We start from the raw sequence: 21,063 nt of genomic DNA, 5'->3' as shown, positions 1-21,063 counted from the left end.
TCACTTGGGTGATATCCACAAAGGTTACCTAGCCACTGGAAGAAATTTGAAGCTGAATGAGTTTATGAAAGCAATACAAATTTTCTAGTTCCTGCATCAAGGAACTTCTCTCAGTAAAAACCCTTACAAAAGGCTCAATTCTTCCTCTGTCTCCCATGGAGAACAAATGCCCTCCACAAGCAGTCCCATGATTCGCATCAGGAGCAGACCAATACCTCAGTCCTGCAACCGACAGCAACAAATGTGCAGGCTTAGTTCCCAGCGAGCAGCGCCCCGCTGTCCCCAGCATCATTTCTCACTGCCTGCTGTCAGCTACAGGACTGAGACCCTGTTCCACAAGCAGCCTCTCGCTGCACCAAGACAGCTCAGAGACTCGGTTGCTGCCTGACAAGAGCTGTAGTACAGCAACTGAAGGAAAGCGTATCATGAAAGGAAAGCATTCAGCACTCCTGAAGGTTTGCCATCCACTTGAACACTAACTCAGCTTGGATGCTGGTCTGCCCTCAGTGAAAGTGCTTGTGTATCACATACTTTGAGATCTTGGGCTGACGGCACGTCAGGGGCTTACCTTCCTCAAAGGTGTATGTTTCCACCAGCACCACGGCAAATACACAACACAAGTGTGGCAGACCTGACAGCCAGCAGTAGCACATAGAGAGTTTCACTGATATATTTTGGACTATGGTTATGCCATCAGAACCAAAGGGCTCTGCTCTAACATTCTCTCAGCAGACACTGAATGCAGCGTGAGGTTAAACAGGAAATTAACTACATCTGTACAGAGAAGGTCAGTATCGTTAGAAAGCAGAAATCAAATAGTCCTGTTTTAACACTTCTGTGGAACATAAATTTTGACTTAGCCACAAAATTCTCACAAGTGGGTTTGTTGGGCCATACATATATACTCCTTCAAAGCTAAAAATAATAAAACCCAATCATTTCATTGACACTTAAAAACAACAGTAGATACAGTACCAAGGAATAAAGCAGAAATACGGGAACAACACACACTCCTGCCATAAGACCACAGGTGTCTGCGGAATTACACCTGGAATAAATTTTATGCAAAAGATGTGTCCTCTGATTTAAATACAGACTGACATGTGAAAGATTTTATACATATTACTTGCAATGATGTTCATGCACAATACTTATATATATACTCTCTATATATACAAATATCTAATGATTCCTATCTAAGGATGCCAGTGAATCATGGAAGCTCATAAGTTTCACAAACCCAAAGCCTAAGGCAAACCTGACGAAAAATCCAATCAGCAAAACTTTGCGCAGTTGCTAATACAGCAAGGCTGACCTCATTCATTCACTGAGATTAAATTTTTATTGGGTATCCCAATATCTTACAAGTATTTAGTATTTACACTCAATTCATCCAAAACTAAACATTTTGAGGATATCAATGACAGCCTTAAAAAAAAAAAAAAAAAAAAAAAAAAAGTGGCTTTCTGACAGACTGAGTACTAAATTGGAAAATGACATGAATCCTTTTTTATAGTTTCCCAATTCTTATGGATACTTTTGGAAGACAATTCTTATAACTGGGTGCCTTCATGTTTCTGGAAAGTACGCACAAGACTGGACCCCTATTCCCCTATTTTTTCTGCTTCCTTTCTATATTTTTCTTACATGTAAGTTGAGGTGTGTTACTAAAATGCTAAGCTAAACACACACAGGTTCACACAAAATTTAATTTTCACCATGTTAAAAAATTGTAAGAGGAAATTAAGAAAAAGGAGACATTTCATTATCAGATAAAAATGCACAACTGGAAGGTTGTGCATAATCATCCCAGCGAGGTGGTTGATGCCCCGTGCCTGTCAGTGTTCAAGAGGACGATGTCCTCTATTAATATGCTTTAACTTTGGCTAGCCCTGAAGAAGTCAGGGGGTTGGACTCAATGATCCTTTTCAAGGTCCCTTCCAGCTGAACTGCTCTACTCTACTCATACACCATTGGTTTTCAGGCCCCTGACCGTCAGAGCTAGAGCTAGGCTAGTGCAACCCCACCTTCTTGAAATCAAACAGTACACCATAGTAGTCTGTTAACACTAAGCCACCACAGTATTTATTACTAATTAATGTTCCCGTTATGTTCGGCACAGCAAACTTACTGTACATGGGTGGTAAGTGGCTCTCCTCAGCATGTGTTGACTGCAAGACGCATTTTAAAAACAAATTTTAATTAAAATGAGCATTTCTCAGCTGCTGAAAGAGAAATGAGGTAATAAGAGATGTAAACAGCTCTAAACCATCTTCTAGCTTAATCTAAACGTCATCTAAAAAATACAATGAACTGTACAGCCACTTATATGCACTAGAATTTGCATGTGGACAGTTAAAAGAAATTCAGATTTTGAGAGGTAGTTTCTGCACCAAAAACATTACTACAGAGGCAGATCAATTTATCATACGTGACTTGTTCATGTAGCAGGAGCAGCCCGCATTGTCAGGATCTATGCATCCTTATGAAATGCTGTACGACCATACTTTGGACTGCACTCAGACCCATTTTGTAGTGTATTTTTGGAAGGATGCTGTCTCAGTATTACAGCAGTTCAGTACTGTGTTGCTGGAAAACACAGAATGACATTTTCCTGCATGCAGACTCCCAAACAGTTGATTATTAAAGGACAGATTTTGGAGCAGGAAGTGATCTGGAGCTTTCTTATGGCATGAGGTTTCTCTCTTCTGATGAATAAACAAGTACAGCTGCCTCCAAGATGGTGAAATTGCCCATGTCTCCAAGACTAACAATGAAAGAAAACAGATCTAACAGATGAAGGCACCAACTGTATGACCCTGGACAAGTTGCTTGGGGCCAGATTCTTATCCAAGTTACTCTGCTCTAGGTCACTGACCTAATTGCTCCAATGCTCTTCATCTAACAGTGTAACTGAAGGCACAGCACTGCCCTTAATCTTCTACTGCTGTTAATATTAACTGTGTATTAGAGAAATGAGTAGCCTTTCGAACATGATTTGTACTTCCACACGACACTGAACAAAAGGGAGAGGCAAACAAACCTTCATTTTAGTTGAATATTATGAACATTCACACTTGTTCTACCTCATTCTTATTTGACTGGCAACAACTCGCGCCATTTACTGCAGCTGTGTCTTAATCAAAAACTAAAAATGTTACCTGTCTCAAGTTAGGTCAAGTGAGTTCAAATCTAGCAAGGAGAGGGAGCCTTGTATTCATGCGAGCTTTAATTTGACCTGTCAGCGTAGTTTCCAGATACAACTGCCTTAATCGCACAAGAATTTTCATTTAAGACCCACTTTTCTTTCAAGCAAAGGGAAGCCCACAGAGCAAGGCAAAACTCATCACTTGAAGGGCAGCAGAGAGAACTCAGTGCTGAGGAACACACTTCTACTAAGCTTTCTTGAGCAAGCAGGGTGCTCAGCATGAGTGGGCTTTTGTACCTCACTGGTACACTGGCAGTCTGCAGCATGAATGAGCATTTCTTTACTTCAACACGCTGGTAATTGCTGCGTACCTCTCACACAGATCTCTTGTAAGGAACAGAATTTGGCTCTGTTTTACACCAGTTTCTGCTATTTAACTGTGATTTGAAATGTATTACATAATCTCAACAGCCAAGGACTTTCTTCTTCATGACTAACTCTTGTACCATTTTTTAATGTAATTTTTATGCAGGTTTCCAACTTTTTCTCAAGACACTGACAAATGAAGGGGTTTTAAGAGCCTTTTATTTTTTTTGGCAGGGGCTGTAGTTGTTCTGTTTTGTTCCACTTTTAGTTGGTTTCCTAGGACAACCAAACATAGGCAAGGTCTTTGCATCCACATAGGATGTGGGTCTGCCACTGGTTCACTGTTTCTAACTTTCAAACCTCTGACAAGAGCAGAGAGAAGCTCACAGACAATTTAGGTTGCTACCACTGTTACTAAGGTAGGCAGACATGCAGAAAGGAGAGAGGATGCTGTTAAATACTCCCCATCAAGGGGAGGGCTACAATGGATTCAAGCTTTTCACAGATACTAGAATATACAAATAACATAGCTGTGAGTACTGCAGTCAAAAGCAAGCTTTAAGTGACGCTTTCACCATGTTTGAATTCACCCCTCCCTAGGAGGGAGGCTGCGTAGAGTACAGGCTGTGCAGGCTTATTAGAAGTCTCGACTCCAGCTCATCATTTTCCTGCCCTGATGGCATCTGTAATAGACAGCTCATGTAGGTTCCCTGATGTCGAAATGAAAACGAGAAAATTCAAACTGAAGTCCTGATGTAATTAAGTTAAAAGGAATCTATAACAACTCCAAACCATCAGATTTTAATCCATTGGAAATCCATAGTCCTCAATAGCTCCAGAATTTTTATTATTTTTTTTAAAACGCAGCTCAGCTGGATGTTTTAAATAGTTTCCATAATGAAGTCTTCTGTGGTCTTATCACCCAGGCTATCAAATAGTCATTGGATCGTAACATGGAATCAATCATGACCATGCTAAGACAAAATGGGATTATTGCCTACAGAGAAATAGCTGCACAACTTACTACAAATTCGCTAAGCCAATCAAGTCCCCTTGGATATGTTCTTTAAAATAATTCAGATTCAGATTCATTTTTCATGTTTCAGATTTAGAACATTCAAAGGCATCCTAAGTAATACTTTCCAATTCACACTCCCTACCATGTGAGCTAAATTTAACAAGTGTGCTAAGATATACTGAAGGATTTCGGTTCACTTTCTGCTTTCTGCTTTTCTGTTGGCCTTTCTGCTTTCATCTCAAGCTCCACACACTTGAATTAGCACTGACAGCCTCACCAGACAGCCTAGGTAGTTTGCTGATGGTTTGCTCAAGGAAGCAACTCAGAAACCAGCTGAGCTTTAAAGAATGTATAAAAACAGGAGGAGGAGAATCAGAGTTTTGTTTTCACATACAGGACCTGATTCTGTCTTTCCTGCACTTGTCCAGTATTCTGTGCTTCCTCATAACTGGACATGTTCCTACCTAAACAAAGTGACGAAGGGAAGTACGGAAGCTACATGCAACTTACTCACTGGGTTGAGGTTCCAAAGCATGGCACAGAGCACTTCACAGAGAGAGGAAGCAACAAAATGTACCTGGAGCTTCAGGTGCCTCCAACTAGGAGAGACAAGTAAGCTGTACTTAAGGACAGAGCTCAGACAATCCCAAGAAATTGTGTATGTGTGAAGTGCTACTGTCCTTCACGAAGGGTAAAGTGGTAGCTGTATCACCACAGAGCATGTGGTGCTGGCTAAAATTCCAGCACATTCCACAAGCGAAGGACAACATTTTGATGTCATGGATTGACTGAGCAGGTAGGCTTGGGGGTTTTCAAGTCCTGTGATTAGAGATGTGTCTGGAAATTACATTCAGAGTTTACAATCTAGAAAATAATCAGAAATGTTACCGCTCTGAAAGCCACGTTTACCACTACCTTGAACGTTAAATTACCAGCGTAACATCCATCATTAAAATGTAAGTGCATAATATTTACTTTATGTTATCGGATGCACCTTACAATTAGCATTAAAATACAATCTGCTACACACTCATCCTTATTTTTATCCCTTAGTTTATATAAACTCATGTATAATTTCCCTTTACACACGTGAGATTAAAAGGACTGAAGACACAACATGAATCACTCCACTGATGCTTGTATACTTGTACTTACGGCTGGCCAAGATTGAAAGAGCTTTTAAGGATCTTTTCATCCTGCTGATTTTGAAGTCTTCAACCATAAGTACACACAAAAGAGAACTGGAAAAAAAAAATCCACCACAGAATAATCTTTTAAAAATGTTTTTTCTTTTAGCCCTAGAAGAGGCCAGATGAAATCCAGACAAACCGGAACTTGAAGAGGTGAAGTCTGTATTAGACACGTGTCTGTATGTGTCAGGACTGAATGCACGCACCCAAAGTTAGGGAGAATACAGTAGTTGTAAGATTGTGAAGATGCTGAGTTATGAATCTAAATTTACTTTTACACAGTCCTATTGAAGTCAGTGGAAAAGCTCAGGAACTAAACTCATGGGATACCTCTGACAATTGCAAACTGCACAATTCTCCTAACTAGAGTGCATTCATACACAAAGCTCAATATGGGAATTCCTCAGACTGTTCTTATCATCCTAGAGCTGCCAGCTGTACCTGATTTAACAGTATTGGAGAAATAAACTCCAGATACCAGTCCGTACTTGGAACTGAGAGTGCAACTCTGGTAACAGTTACTTCCTTTCATTCTGCAGGAATAAAAGAGTAACACTGAACTAGTTTTAAGGTTTCCCCTTTTTGGCAGCAGCTAGAACTGTCAGAGCTCGGAGGAATTGTTGTTGGGTTATAAAAACACTATAGCTAATCATTGTTTTTGAAAACATCCATGCAAAACAGCTTACTCATTCAAGCATAAATAAAACAAGAACACTGTGAAAACAATAAAATAAAATTGATTAATGATTCAACTACAAACACCACTGTGAAAATTGATCCAGCTACAAACACTAAAACAAATTCTAAACAAACCTTCTGTGCTGAAGGAAACATTTTCAAGGTCACATAAAGGATGCTGTGCCGTATAACAAAACAGCATGGAAATCACAGGAAGTGATGCTGGAGCAGAGCTTTCTTTCATTCTGATATCCTAAGTATTTCATCGGGAGTACTTTCCTATGACAGTGACAAGTTTTTATACAGATATCATTGATTGAAAATGGCAGTAGAATTTTTTCAGACATGCTCCTAAATATTTAGGGTGGTGAGGCACCAGAACAGGTTGCTCAGAGAAGCTGTGGGTGCCCCATCCCTGGAGGTGTTCAAGGCCTGGCTGGGGCCCTGGGCAACCCAATCTGGTGGGAGGTGTCGCTGACCACGGCAGGGGCTGGAACTGGATGAGCTTTTAAGGTCTCTTCCAGCTCAAACCCTGCTATGATTCTATGACTTGGAAAAAGTACTCCAAGTGATATGCTTAAAACTTCTATCAAGACACAAGAAAACAGTGGATAATTCTGGGCCATCTTCTGCCAGAATTAAAAATAGCTCTCCAGGTTACATAAAGCACAAAAGGCCATGCATGCTGGCAGCATGGCAGACATACCTACTGTACAAAGCCGACAAAGAAAAACAAGCCCAGACTGGAAGGACTTTTAAAGATTACCTCTCAGTCGTGCGTAAAGATGCTGACGCTACTTCAACAGCACAAAGAGAACTGAAACCTACCCTATTCCAAAAGCTGGGGCCTCCAAACCTGCTTTGCAGAAGCCATGAATAATAACAGGTAGAACAAATTACAGGGAATGAGTAAAGAAGGTGATCTTTCTAGATCATGGAGGGGAAAAAAAGAAAATTAATGAGGCAGAAAAGTCCCAGACCGAAAAACCAAGGTCAGGCAGATAAGCTTCAGCAAGTCTTTGGAGCCAATTTAAAACAACGATGCCTGACTGAAACCAATTCAAAAATGAATGAGGAATTACAATACATCTCTAAATAAGAATGTGACATAGCCCTTCCTCCCCCAACCCCCATGACAAAACAGTCCTCTGCTCATTCGAGAACCTACGACTTCTGGGATCAAGGACCTCGCTGGAAGGGTCCTGTAAAAGCTGCAGTGGCCTGTAGCACAGACTGATCTAGGCTACAGGCATAACTGCAGGGTAACTAACAAGCTCAGAGAAGTTTGACTACATAGCAGGCTGAGAAGAAAACTGCTACATATAGTTTAAGATAGAAGCTGAACAGATGAAGAGGTTACTAACAACATTTACTCAAGAAAAACAGCTTTTGTCTTTGAGATTTTCAGTTTATGTGAAATTTTAAGTGAGGGGGTGGCTTGACAATCCTACTCCTCAAATGCTGGAGGCAGTAGTATTTCTCCTCCCTAAACGATTCCTCCTGCCATGGTACTTACTAAGAACTTGATCTGCAAGGCTGAACACTGGCTGGCAGAGAGGAGACGGACAAACGGCAAAGCATGAAAGGAGTTCAGGTGCCTCACGGACTACCACAGAGCCCACAGCTTTTTTCCAGGCTAAATAAGCATCTTCACGAACGTTCTGGAAAGATTCATCCCATTTCTTTATTGCAGACAACATCAAAATAGGAGCTGCAAACATGGCATGGCTTGGAAACGTAGACAGAAAGTGATAAAATGGATTCTGCTACAGAATAAATCAAAATGAGTTTGGGAATTATAGTCTGGAAGAACAAAAGCCACTAAAGAAGGACATACACGGCAGGCAGCGATGTTTAAAATACCCTAATTTAAAACAGTGGGTGAAAATTAACTACAAAAAACTCACCATACACTTGAGTTTCAACCTAGCAATACCATCTTATAGCACTGGGAGAGAACAGTGTTTCTGTATGTGAAACTGGCATAATTACACATCAAGCATTTGGGATGACTTACAGCGGATCTAGAAAAGTTTCAGTGAGCAATAACTGAGTCAGCTAGGGACACAAATAAAATAGCAGACAAGACTTAAATAGCTAATCATACGTAGCTTGGTTGTTGACAGACCAAACAGTTAATAATCTATCAAACAGATTTGCACAGCGCTCTAAAAGGAGAAGAGGAAGGAGGAAGAAGGAAGGAAAATGACTCTAAAAATAAAGAATATTAAGGAAGAAAGGAAATAATTGCATTTCTTGACACAGGAATGTTGAAAAGTTCTTTTTCAGCAAAGTCTCGCTAGTTATTAATGGCATCATTGCTTATGATACAAAACAAGAGTGTAAAATATTTGCATTAGTGAGATGAAGTGAAAGATACAAGCAAATCATGCTTTTTCTTCTCTTCCACAATTCTAAACATCATTCATGAAGACTTCAAATAGTTGCTTGGACCCTTTCAATATACCTCTGTGTCCTAACAGTAAGGAATGTTACACGTGGAAATCTTTGCCTCTGGCAAAAATGTCAAGCTGAGATGATAATAAGTACTTTTATTTGCAACAAGAGAACTTTTGAAGCCATATGCAAGATTCTGGCTCCTACCTGAAGTAGCATTATTGCTTGTCACAAAAAAAAAATAATAACCCCTAACTTTGCTAATTTGAAGTTCTGCCAACTAAAATGAAATTTTATGGAAAAAAATGCATTAACGAGTTGGCCATTATATCATTCAAATTCTAGAAAAGTGAAACTGTTTGCAGTTGAAGAGCATGTGCCTAAATCTACAGACTCGCAGTTAGGGAGGGAAAGAGAAATGACAGTAACTTTGTGTGATATCTGAATATCACAGAGGCAACTCTGTCATACTAGGTGTTAACATACGGATTATTTATTATGCTCAGAACTCATAATTAAGAACAAAACAAAACACAACACCACCAAACTATGCAAGTCTCATTCAGGACACGGATCCAAACTTGGATCTCTCAGTTGTTCTTCATGTAGGAGTCCACCTAGAAATTCATTTTTTTCCTGTCTCTCTGACTTACAGGACAGTATTTCCAAAATAGCTGTGACACTGCTCCATAATGCCATGAAAGGGATTTGAAGAATGGCTTCAGAGCCTCGATGATGCCACTCTATCCCTTCTGTTCAAAAGACAAATATGTACGTGATATGGCCAAGAAAACTCCTCTCATCTACAAACTCCAGAAATGTGTTGCGGAATGCCCTGATAAACCCAACGTGACAATAAATTTCTGAAATAAATAAGAACACACGAGACAACCTCAAATAGCATGGAAAGCCAGAGATACAAGTTGTATATACAAGAGAGAAATACCATCTTAGCCTGTATGATGTAATACCTATATACAAGCTTTTTAGACTAAACAATTTTGATAGTGTCAAGTGTTTGGATGGTGATTAATTTGATTTACATAACTGTAGCTGGCTAAGACACCAATTCCAATTGTGATCCTGACACCCAAATACTATCTTCGTATATTATGGACACACAGAAGGAAAAAAACAAACAACCACACACAAAACAAAACAAAACAAAACAAAACAAAACAAAACAAAACAAAACACCTTTAAAAACATGTTAGTAAGACTGTATAGTTTAAACCATCAATAATTAGAAACATCAGAATGAAGCATACTTGAATAACCTTAAATTGTCCCCTTTGTGTGTTCAAATTATGATATAGTCTTTAATTGCATGATTACATACTATTTTTCTACACAAATTCTGACTCATTCAACATACTGAATAGTGTGTACATAATGAACTATTTTTCTTGTAACAGCCATTCACTATTGTTCAGTGTGTAGTCCCAGGACTTATTTGTTACACATTATTCAGATCCTGCTCTGAAGACAAAATTATGAATTTAATCATGGGCTTTTCCAAGTACCTCATGGGTTTTCCAGGCTACTATGGTGCCTGGCTGCTTAACAAACATTCATTAGTTTATTTTGAAAACATCTCTGTGAGGGAAGGAAATAATATTACTTCCATTTTACACATGGAAAAGTGAGGCATGGAAAAATTAAAAAAAAAAAAAAAAAAAAAAAAAAAGAAGTTCAGTGCCTATTTAACATCATTAATATCCCTTCTCCCCCTTCCCCAAGCATTTAGCACTGTGCTTTTTGTATGTTCAAAGTCTCACTCTCCCTGACATTACCTGCAAATGATGACTCTCAGTACCCTTGAAATCCTGACAGCACAGTCCCAGAACCAAGAACCCAGAAAAGGAGGAACACAAGTAACAAATCCCTGTGATAAGTAGGTAGCTCTTGCTCAGCTTCATGCAGGTCAGACCATTTTTTTTCCCCATTATTTCTTCCCCTGCTTTGCTTCCAACACCAGCACTCAGCACCCCCAGTATTCACTGCACAGCATTCAGTGTCCTAGCACCACGCCAGTTCTGCACAGAGGACCGTACTTTTCGCCATTTCCTAGCTTTAAGAGCTTACCTCGGTAACCCTAACAACCCATTATGTCTGCCCTTTCTTAGGTCTTACAAAACAGCACCTGAACAAAAGCTGGAATTCTACCTGTAGCTTCGTATCAATCCTCACGTGGGTAACCAGCGGCGCTGGCACATTGAGGTGCACAGTTACCAGCCACCTGCTGCCAGCCGTACCAGACTGCCATCCTTCAAACGCATCAGCACTGCAAAAGGATGTCATGCTTTGCCAGGGGGGTTTAGATAGTTTTGCTGGTAAATAAACAAGGAGACGGCGTCTGGCTATGGAACGTTGCATGTACTCATACAGACTGAGCTTTGTCTGCCTGTCACACCAAAAGATAGCTACTTCTGTCCTCTTCTTGAGCTTGTTCCTGTCCTGCCCCTTCTTCCGCAGCCCAGCCACCCTCCAGAAGCCCCGTTCTTCATTCCTAAGGCTGTCATTTTGGTCCCAGCCTCTTTGCCCAGCAAGTCCCAGTTACATTCATTTTCCCCTAACCTCTGTGGACCAAGCCGCCCCATTCCCCCACCCACACTCTCATACTTTCCGTCTCCTCTTTGCAGACAGGTCTCCAGGTTTTCTCTTCTTCACAGGCTCCCAATTCTAATTCCACCCTCATTCACCCAACTCACCTAATCTGGGTGAACACCTCCTCCTCTTATTTTCCCAACTTTTTTTCTCTGGGTACCCCATCCAAACCTGGATCGCCTCCCTTGCTACTTCACCTTATTTTCCCATTCTCATTCAAGGTCACTCTTCCCACCCATTTTCACATGCAATTTAATCCTCATAAACATCTCCACCTTTTAAGTTTCTTCTGTTCTTCCGCCCTCGACCAGCCACAGCCTGTCTCTACCAGCTCCATGCCCGTGTGCCTTCTGGGCCAGTCCTTTCGCTCCTCTCCCAGTCCAACATTCCCAAGTCCCAACATCCTCGCTGAAGATTTGCTGCTCCGCTTTTCTCTTGTTGCGTTTGGATCGGTGCCTTTCTCTCCCCAGCTGCCTGTGCCAACTGCAGGAGCACAGAAAGCAGATGACAGCGTCGCTGCTCTCCCGCTGGCGGGCCTCCAGCAGCCCAAGAGCAGCATCTGTAGGGGGAGCCCTGCACAACCAAGGAAATTCAGCTCCTAAAATCTGGGACTGTTCTTTCTACCAAGGCTCTGAAAAGGAGAGTTTTTTCAAAATTTCTGAAGTTATATATACGTTCACAGAATTGGCCTGTTCATGACACAAAGGCCATCTATCTACTAAAGGTTAATACCCAGGTACGGTCAACACAGATTTCATAAAATGGTCACCAGAATTTTAAACGCAGCTCAAACATTCTTTCCCTGCCTAAGTTCACAAAAGTATGGCTGCAACATTCAGATATGGCAAAGGAAAGCAACAAATGATGTGCTTTATTCTGCAAAGCGAGTTCCTTAGAGTTCCAAGGAACTAAATGTTACCCTGTGCAACAGACTAATACAAAGCTGTGCTAGTAGATGCAACTAAAATAAGAAAAAAAAAATAATGCAAGATATATTCATAAATAGCAAAGAATGCTGAAAATAAGAGCTGATGATTGGCTTTATAATTTTGCATTCACTTTAAACCAAATCTTACTAGGTGTTTTTATTTAGAGATCTCCAAAATGCATACATTTGTTTTATTTTGCCTGAAATTTTTAAGTTTTCTAAATGATTCATTAAGAGAGGTGGCGATATCTGTAAAAAACCCTGAAACAAGCAGTAAAAAAAATCTAAAAAGATATAGATTGTGATATTATTAATTGCCCACTCCGATTCCTGGACTTCTGCCTCCTGTATATTCTACCACAGAAGGTATAACCCAGTTTTCTGAACACAAAGTGTTTCAATATTAATTCCCTCATCTTAAAAATACAAGAAAAAATATTTTGTTATCTGAGTAAATATTTCATTATTGCTTACAGTTTTACTGCAACATTTCCTGCAATTCAAATTAAGAGTGCAGCAGAATTTATATCATGGTTGGATTTGCTATGCTACCATTTCGTTGGCTCTCTTCATGGCTGCTATTGTTAGGGATAAAGGACATTTCCAAAAGATTAGGATCTAGCTTAATTCACGACAGGTAACACGTATTTATGTTTATTGCAAAACTTTGACCTCAGTGATGCCAGCATACCATCCTGACAGCTCAGTCTTTCACAGCTAAGATACCCTAAAATAAATCATAAGTATTTATAATATAAATGCACTAACTAAACCCATGTACACAGCTGGGGATATAAATGTGTTGCACATGCATTTGCATGCTTACCTAGAAAGATTAACACCCAAATCTTTGCTTTGCTTGTTTTTATGATCCCATTTAAAGACGCTTTTTGATACATAAGTGCCACCTGTAGGAAATACTGAAGTATGCTCCAGCGTGATCTCGTGCCACGCAAGGCACTGAGTTGCAGATTTCCTATGCCCAATGTAGGTGCCCCTTTCGGAAATTCGACCACATCTGGTAGGAAGCAATGACCCCGTACGATAGGGGAGATTGGTTCGTCAAGCCAGATCTGCAGGAAAGCTGTTGTTTTATTGTGAACCCTACTCGAACAGGAATTAAAATGAAAAATTAAACCACCGTATTTTTTCCATCTGGCGGTCTGTATGACTCTGCTTCACAGAAATCAAGCGTGTTTAACTACAGAGTGTTGAGCCAAACAGCGTCTGCGATGATTAACATGGAGTACTTCACCACGACTGCCTGGGGCAGACAAATATTAGGGATTGCATAATTTTTCCATTTTCACTTCTCGCCAGCATCAATACAAAGAAACAAACGTGAAATAGTGTTTTAACACAAGCCCAGCCTCCACTACCATGCATGCAGTTCAGATTTTCCAAGTAGCGCGTTAGGCACGAGCGGATGGAAGTGGACATTCTGCCTTAGATCAGACATCAAAAAATAAAATAAAATAAAAATAATCGCAGAATTCCCAATGCTGCTGCAAAAACGGTTACTGAGAAGACTTGTCGGTGCATTAGCGATTAGTTGGTTTTTACAGGACAAACAGACAGCTTAGGGAATTCCATTGTTTGACAGATTGAGTCGATCTTGGTCGACGGAGCGAAGTATTTCATCAGAACTGATTTGTAAAAATAAAATAAATAAGAACGGAGGCTGATGGAGCCGGCTGCCCACGCTGCCCCCCGGCAGGGCGATATCTGCACCAGTGGCCGCCCCCCCCCGCCCGCCGCTGTCCGCGGTGCTGACCCGGCCGGCCCCGGCTTTGTTCGCGGCACGGGGGGGGCGGCCCGGCCTTACCGTCCGTGTCGCAGAGCTGGATGGCCTCCAGGCTCAGGTTCTTCAGCACCTCCTCGCAGGGGCTGCCGGGGCCGCTCATGGCGGGCGCCAGGCGCGGAGGCTCCATCGCGCCCCTGGCCGCTGCCCGCTGTGCCTGGGCGCCGGGCGGGGCGGGGCGGGGCGGGGCGGGGAGGGGAGGGGGCGGCCGCCTTTAAAGGGGCCGCGCCGCGGCTCGCCCGCTCCCCGCTTCCCGCCCTTACGTAACGGCCGCGGGCGCGCGCCCGCCCCTCACGGCGCCCCGCTCCTAACGGTCCGGGTGGGGCTGGGGCTGCCCGCCCCCCCTCAGCCCTGCCCGTCTGTGCCACAGAACCGGCACTGCCCACAGGGCTCCCCGGCCCCACTGAGCACAGCCCAATGTTGGCCGCTCGGGCGGCTTTCCAGCGGCCTTCGGGAGCGTCCTGCTCCCTGTGATGGTTCCTGGGGACGCTAAGCTGAGGAAATGATCCTCATTTATCCTGCACAAAGCTGCTGCCTGGGAGCAGGGAACGGCTCTGAGGAGCCCAGAGTCCCCCAGCCCCTTCAGAGGCCGTGGTGCAGCAGTTAGGAAGCACCATGCTGAGCGCCCTTCGGGCTCCGTCTCCTCTCTGCTCCCTCCCTCCCTCGCTCACCTCCTGCTTTCTGCCCCTCTGCTGTTTTATTAAAACCTCAGACGTGCGAAGAAGGGGCAGACAGAGGAGAAATGGAGTGAGTGGGAAGGAAACCCGAAGGAAGAGAAAATGAAAAAGAAGCAATAACAGACAGGGAGGGAGGGTGTGAGTCAGCGGGGAGGTGGGGAGGGAGAGGAAGATCTGAATGAAGACACAGACAGAACGAGGACAAATGTAGAATCTGAGAGGGAAGACATGAAAGTGGGTGAGACTGCATTCATCAGGTTTTAATTTTGGCTGACAACCATTCATTCCCTGCATAGAAGCAAACCCTTCCTACTCATACTGCGACTGTTCTTAGCACACCGTCATCTCCTACATAAGGCTGGGTGATTTCTTTCTTTGAAGACGCTGTGTTTAGTCTCTCAGCCTTATGCTCCACGTTCCTTCCTTTCCAAAACTGTGGCAGACTTCTCAGCAGCTCACACAACCACCACCTTACTTATTTGCTACAAGATTACGTAAAGTCCATCTGAGGCAGACACCGTTGTTGAATACTGAGAGAATTCCCATTTTATTCTCGCTGCCTCTATTTAATACACCATTCTCTCCTCTACTTTTTGTTTTGAGCTAGTGAGGTCAGGATTTTAAGGACTGATGGCTTTTGCATAGATATTTGAAAGCAGACAGCCTTGGGGGTGTTCCCAGTCCTCCAAGGCCTCTCGTTTCTCAGCTGCCTTTTAGTAATAACTTCTGGCTGAACTGCATCTATTTATCTCCCCAAACCATCGCACTTTTTTTGAAGAAAAGACTAGTTAGTGTACAAATCCTGCCAGCCTCCTGTGGAACGATGCCACAGAGAAACCTATTCCACAGCTCTGCCCTTCCGAAGCACGAAACAAGCCAGACCTGCCTGCGACAGCTTTTTGCAGAGTCACTCTTCAGACATGCTTCCTTCAGCCGATAGCTACTCCCATCACCTGGGCTAGGCATAAACACTCTGTAAAGCTCAAATTACTCCCAGATTTTGTTCCATTTACTGTACTGGAGTCACTGCATGCTGCCCTAGGTATTTCAGTCTCGAAGCACACAGCACCATCCTAGTGCTCCTCTTATCTGAGAGAACTGTACGCGCGGCTTGTCTCCTGAGCAAGGAATAGCATTATCTGAGGCACAAATTACATTTGTGCTAAAGGATGACAGAGCCTCAGCCTATAATCAGAAAGTTTATTCTGAGGTGGATTATCCCTGACAGTGTTTAGCAAAAAATGTCACAACTCACAAATATGGGTCAACGTTATGTAATGGGAAGCCTGCCACTGGCAGCAGACTGGTAGAGACAACGAAGCAGCATGTGTCTAGAGCTGCAAAAGCTTGCAAAGAATCTGCCACAACACCAACCTCCAGCACTTTCAACATTAGATAAGAGGGGTAGTACCAGTTTCTGTAGTTCAACATGGGTGTATCTGTTATTACAGCAACCTTGTGCAAGCAGAGAGAAGCAGCATTTTCTAACACATTAGCAGTACCAGCAAACATGGGCTGTGGCGTGCACCTCTTGCCTGGCCAGGTTCAACAGCCTCGGCTCTCCTGCCTTCGCCTGGCATTCACAGCCCCCAGGCAGGGCACAAAGGTCTTGCAGCAGGGCTACCACGTACAGCAGACGGGCAGAGAGGCTGCCCACTGGGAAGCTTCTTTCCTGCAAGCCATGACCTTATTCGAGCCATAAACACAAGAGGAAAAGGTGCTCTCCTCCCCACAAACAAAACCGCGCCATCACAAAGTTCGGTCCTGCCTCTGTTATCTTAGCAGTCCATCTTGGGAAAAGTGCTTCGTAGCAGCAGAGTACAGCACGGAGCAGTAAGGCAACTGCTTTGTCCTTATTTGAAAACACTTTTTCAGTTCACACTAGCAGGTTTTTATTTGTGAGTTAAAAAAGAAACCTTTCTCAGACTTCAGCAAGACTCAGAGCTTCAGCCATTCCTTCCCACTTGGAAATAAAAAAGACTTGTGTTATTGCTCAATGGACTGTGGAAACAGAAGGCAGAAAGGCTACAGACATGGTTTTCAGTAAAGAAAAACAAGGGAGCAAAAAAGGCAGCCCTTTTTTTCTATTAATACGTTACTTTTGAGAAGAGCAAAACATTAAAGGTCAGAAACATGGAAGGGTCAAAAACAGTATCCAGCATTTTGGGTCATTCTTAATAAGACCAAGACTAAACTTAGCAAATGACTCCTGAAGATTCATGGAAAAACACTTTGCAATTTCACGGTCATTCTTTGTCTTTAGTGGACATGCCAGTGTTTCAGCATGCAAAGGCATATACTTGCAAACGATTGTGCGCAAGATATTCTTGGAATACCATAGGACTGAAGTAAAGTCCACACAGTAGTGACAGGAAGACAAAAAAAGATTTAAGACCCTTTAGTGAAAGCCGCAACTGTGTCGAGTTAATGCGCAGTGTGACACAGCTTCCTTTTCTACACTGACAAAGACATTGATGTATGGCAGTTTGGCACACTAGGCATGGTATCTCGCTGGGAACCTCTCTGCTTTTTCTCAGATAGCTTAGCAAGAGCCTCCTCAAATGCTCAGGCAGGAAGGGTGATGGCACGGGTCCCCCTTTTTTCTCTGGGAAAATCCGAGGCAGAGCAGCAGTGTTTGTGTCTTAAATCCTGAGTGAGGCTTTCGCACTCTCCCCCTCCCATGCAGCCAGGCACCCTGGCACTAAGTCCTGTGGCCAGGCTGTGGCTCTCTCAGAAAGGGGTCCTGTTGGCTGGTTTCTGCTCTCGTCTTGCTTGTGATGCTGGGAAGCCCTGACGACTTGTGGGAACTATCCAGTGGGATATATACAATAGCTCATACATCTCAAAGTGCCTCTCCGTCTCTGTCTGGAAGGTCCCATTGCAGTAATTGCATTCAGTTCATGCATTCAGGCTTTTCTTGCAAGGCCAAAAAGCATACTATAAAACACCAAAGATACAATTCCGAGGTAATTTTTTGACTTCTGGTGCCAGAGATCCACTCACAAATCTAGATTTTTTGTATAAGATGGCATGGAATGCCATCTGCATGGGGAACACCAGCCTGCCCCTCACCAGGTAAAAAGCCAGTCGGTGTGAGAAAGAGGCAACGCAGAAAGAGTCACAAAAGCATGAGGAGCATAGGCAGGGCAACAAAGTGTGACTGCTTTTCAAGTCTCCCAGCACAAATACTGGAGAGTGTCAAATGCAGTTAACAACAACCATCTTCAAAACAAAGAGGAGGAGGAGGAAGAGGAGGAAGAAGAGGAAGAGGAGGAGAGAATGAAACATTCTTCACACAATGTTTATTACACTTGCAGAGGTTTTTTCCAGGGGAGAGTGTCAATGCTAAAAGTTTGCACTGGATCAAGGAAAGGCTAGAAAAGTTCAGGGGAAAGAAATCCTTCAGAGTTACTAAATGCACAAGTGATTCAGGGTCCCTTAGCTGGAAACGATTAGAGTCTGGGGAAGAGTTACTGAAGAGAAGTATATGTGCTTGTCCTGCTCTTCTCTAAACAACCATTTACAACCATTGCTGAAGACAGGAAGCTGTGCTTGGTAGCTCTTTGGTCTGACCCAGCACAACCAAGGAAATGCTCTGGTACCTACCCCTTCATTCCTCGTTCCCCACCCCATCCCCACTCATAATAAACACTTCAAAATTTGGAGCTCTCCAACCGTACCATCTGGGTATGCATCTTCCAACCTACTCTGAGCATTGTAAGTGGTTAAAAGAAAACGTTCCTCTCAGATTAATGAAAAGATATCAAGCAAATTATCATTTTGTTAATGCTATTTATACTGCTGCTTTCTGAATTTCAGTTTTCTGATCTGCTTTGTAAAGCCCAAATAAGCATTTAGGAAAGACAAATTCGTCACAGACGACTATAATGTATCTGTGGCTTCATAAAATTTATTTGTTGCCTAATGGGCACAAAGTACTGTTAATGATTGCCATTATCATTTATTTATTTGCTTTTCTTTAAGTTTAGCCTCACTTTATTAGATCTGTGGCATCTCTAGAGAACAACTAGAACCGTTTATATTCCCTCTCTCCTCTGTGCTGTTAATCATTCTCCTTACTTTAGTATCATTTCCACATTTAATTAGTGCTTTATCCTCCACATACTGGACCGTATCTTGACCTTTAAAAGATACTACAGAGTACATATCCTCATGCATATCCCCATGAATGCTGACTGCTATTCAGATTTAATTTCTGTCTACAGTTCAGTGGCCAGCTTGTGATACCTTCAAATGAATTTTAGCCCAAGCTGACTTGATTTTGTATTTCCCTTAAGAAATTGTGCAACAGAGCATCAAATACCTCTGTAAAAGTCTTAATGCTACTCTGTACTCTACTAACCTGTCACCAAAAATAAAAAATAGGAACTTGGAACTTGCTAGTTTGCATGGTTTAGTTTACTGTAGTACACCTGTGTCATATCTGGGTCTCATTATACTATTCGCCTCCATATGAATAAATTTTATCCTCCTGCTTTCATATTTATACTATTGCTTTCAATCTTGAACTATGCTCTTAAAACAATAGTTTCCATAGTTACTCTTAATTCAATTTTTAAAGCCTGTGACATGCTGATACTTCATTAGTCTCCCAATACCTCCTCAATTCCCTGTGATATTTTAACAACTAGCTGTTCTGTCAGTTCTATAAATACCCAAAGGGACACCTCAGCTATATTTGTTCAAGTGATGATATTTCATTATGTATTTCTTAGTTACTTTTTCCCAGCAGTTCACAATTACATCGATGATTTCTTAACCAAGCTGTTATTCAAAGTTTAATCCCCTTCCCAATAAACTTCATGGCAAAAGTCCAATTAGTTTTAGTGGGAATAAGAACTGGTCCCAAAATTTATCTCCCTATTACAAATTAATTACCATTAGTATTTTCTTGGTAAAGTCATTTTGCTGCACTGTGCCTTCAGGACATACAACAGCCCCTTCATATTATCTTTAACCTCTTGGCACCTTTTTCAATATATTTTCTGGCTGTCCCCATTTTTCTCATGTGTACTAAACTTGGAACATAAGAGCCTATTTTGGTGGCCTTCCAGTTTTCAGTTTCCTAGCGCTGTTAATATTTTACTTTTACTTGCTTAAGTAGCCCACAGTGACCAATTCCTCTGTGTGGTGTTTCCCATTTTCATTGGAACAAGATACATTTCTGCTGGCTTTCCATTACAGTATCTTTTAGAGTCTTTCCCACTGCCCTTCCCCTTTCCACAAGGGCTTTTCATGATTACCTGGAACGATCCTGTGCATTAGATTTTCCTTATGATACTACACCCCTTCACTGGATGACATCAAAACTATTTGCAGACAGTCATGCAGGAGGTAATACATAATAAAGTCTAAACGATTGGTTCTTCAATGTCATCTGCTGATCTAGCTTTTGCATAACTACAGAGGTTTACATTTTTTGTTTGCTTGTTTTGTTTTTTGTATCGGCACAGAAGATGGTCATCTGAGATTAATGCTGGTGCCTGCCAGGTTTGCACTACCAAGATCTACTGTGACTGAGGTCACGTGGCAAGATAGGAAAGACATCACTGTCTTATCTCCCACTGCAACCATAAAAAAAACAACAACACAACACACTAATTAACTGCTAAGGAAACAGAAGGAAAATTATGCTAAATGAATGAGAAGAAGACACCCAGACATTCCCTCTCCTTGGCTCAGAGCCTAGATGCGTAGTGAGACCAGGCTTGTATTTCACTCACTTGACTCAGTCAGTTACTACAAATCCTTACACTCTCTTTCAGATCTCTGATTATTTAACTGTGAGACCCACAATTAGAATTTCACAAAGAAATACATTAGGAACAGCAATTAAGAGTTGTGTTTTACGTGGTTTTGCTCTGGTAGGAATGTATGCCCGCTTCAGCAGCCATATACAGGCAGATAAGATAGGGAGAGAATACAAACAGACAATAAAACGACTATTAGTTTATAGCACTGTTTTAACATTCATCAGCATTTTAATTAAACCACGCTCTGCTCTGAACAATGCCTTATCACCATTACTTGCCTTCTGAATACATGCCAGCCCTACAGCATGTTCTTGATACGCATTATACAACCCTCACAGATTGCTGTTCCTATAGAGTGCCCTGGAGTGCTTAGAATCAGTGGAGAGATCACAGCATTGTGAGCCTTGAAAATCACAAGACTGACTCCAAAATCAGTCAGTGACTGACTCGCTGCTCGTGGTCCTTAGACCAGGCTGCAC

The 21,063-nt window shown here is 42.2% G+C and overlaps 1 protein-coding gene across 7 annotated transcripts in view; it reads right to left on the bottom strand.

Moving 5' to 3' along the window:
- The window catches only part of PHYHIPL (phytanoyl-CoA 2-hydroxylase interacting protein like), a 122,717-nt gene that overhangs the window by 17,476 nt on the left and 84,178 nt on the right, over positions 1–21,063 (bottom strand). The window contains exon 1 of one of the 7 annotated variants that reach the window (XM_084526160.1): positions 14,158–14,294. The exons of 3 other annotated variants lie outside the window; for them this stretch is intronic. In XM_084526160.1, the coding sequence (XP_084382286.1) occupies positions 14,158–14,263 (106 nt within the window). In that variant the 5' untranslated portion in view covers positions 14,264–14,294. Of the gene's footprint in view, positions 1–5,042; positions 5,083–5,687; positions 5,770–11,679; positions 11,877–14,157; positions 14,295–21,063 lie in introns of those variants that run through there. 3 more of the 7 variants (XM_084526166.1, XM_084526161.1, XM_084526162.1) reach the window with 3 other exon arrangements.

This window comes from Aythya ferina (genome assembly GCF_964211825.1).
Source record: "Aythya ferina genome assembly, chromosome: 7".
Classification (NCBI taxonomy): Eukaryota; Metazoa; Chordata; class Aves; order Anseriformes; family Anatidae; genus Aythya; species Aythya ferina.
The sequence above is the reverse complement of the archived record's forward strand: the minus strand, read 5'-3'. Positions and strand labels throughout refer to the sequence as shown.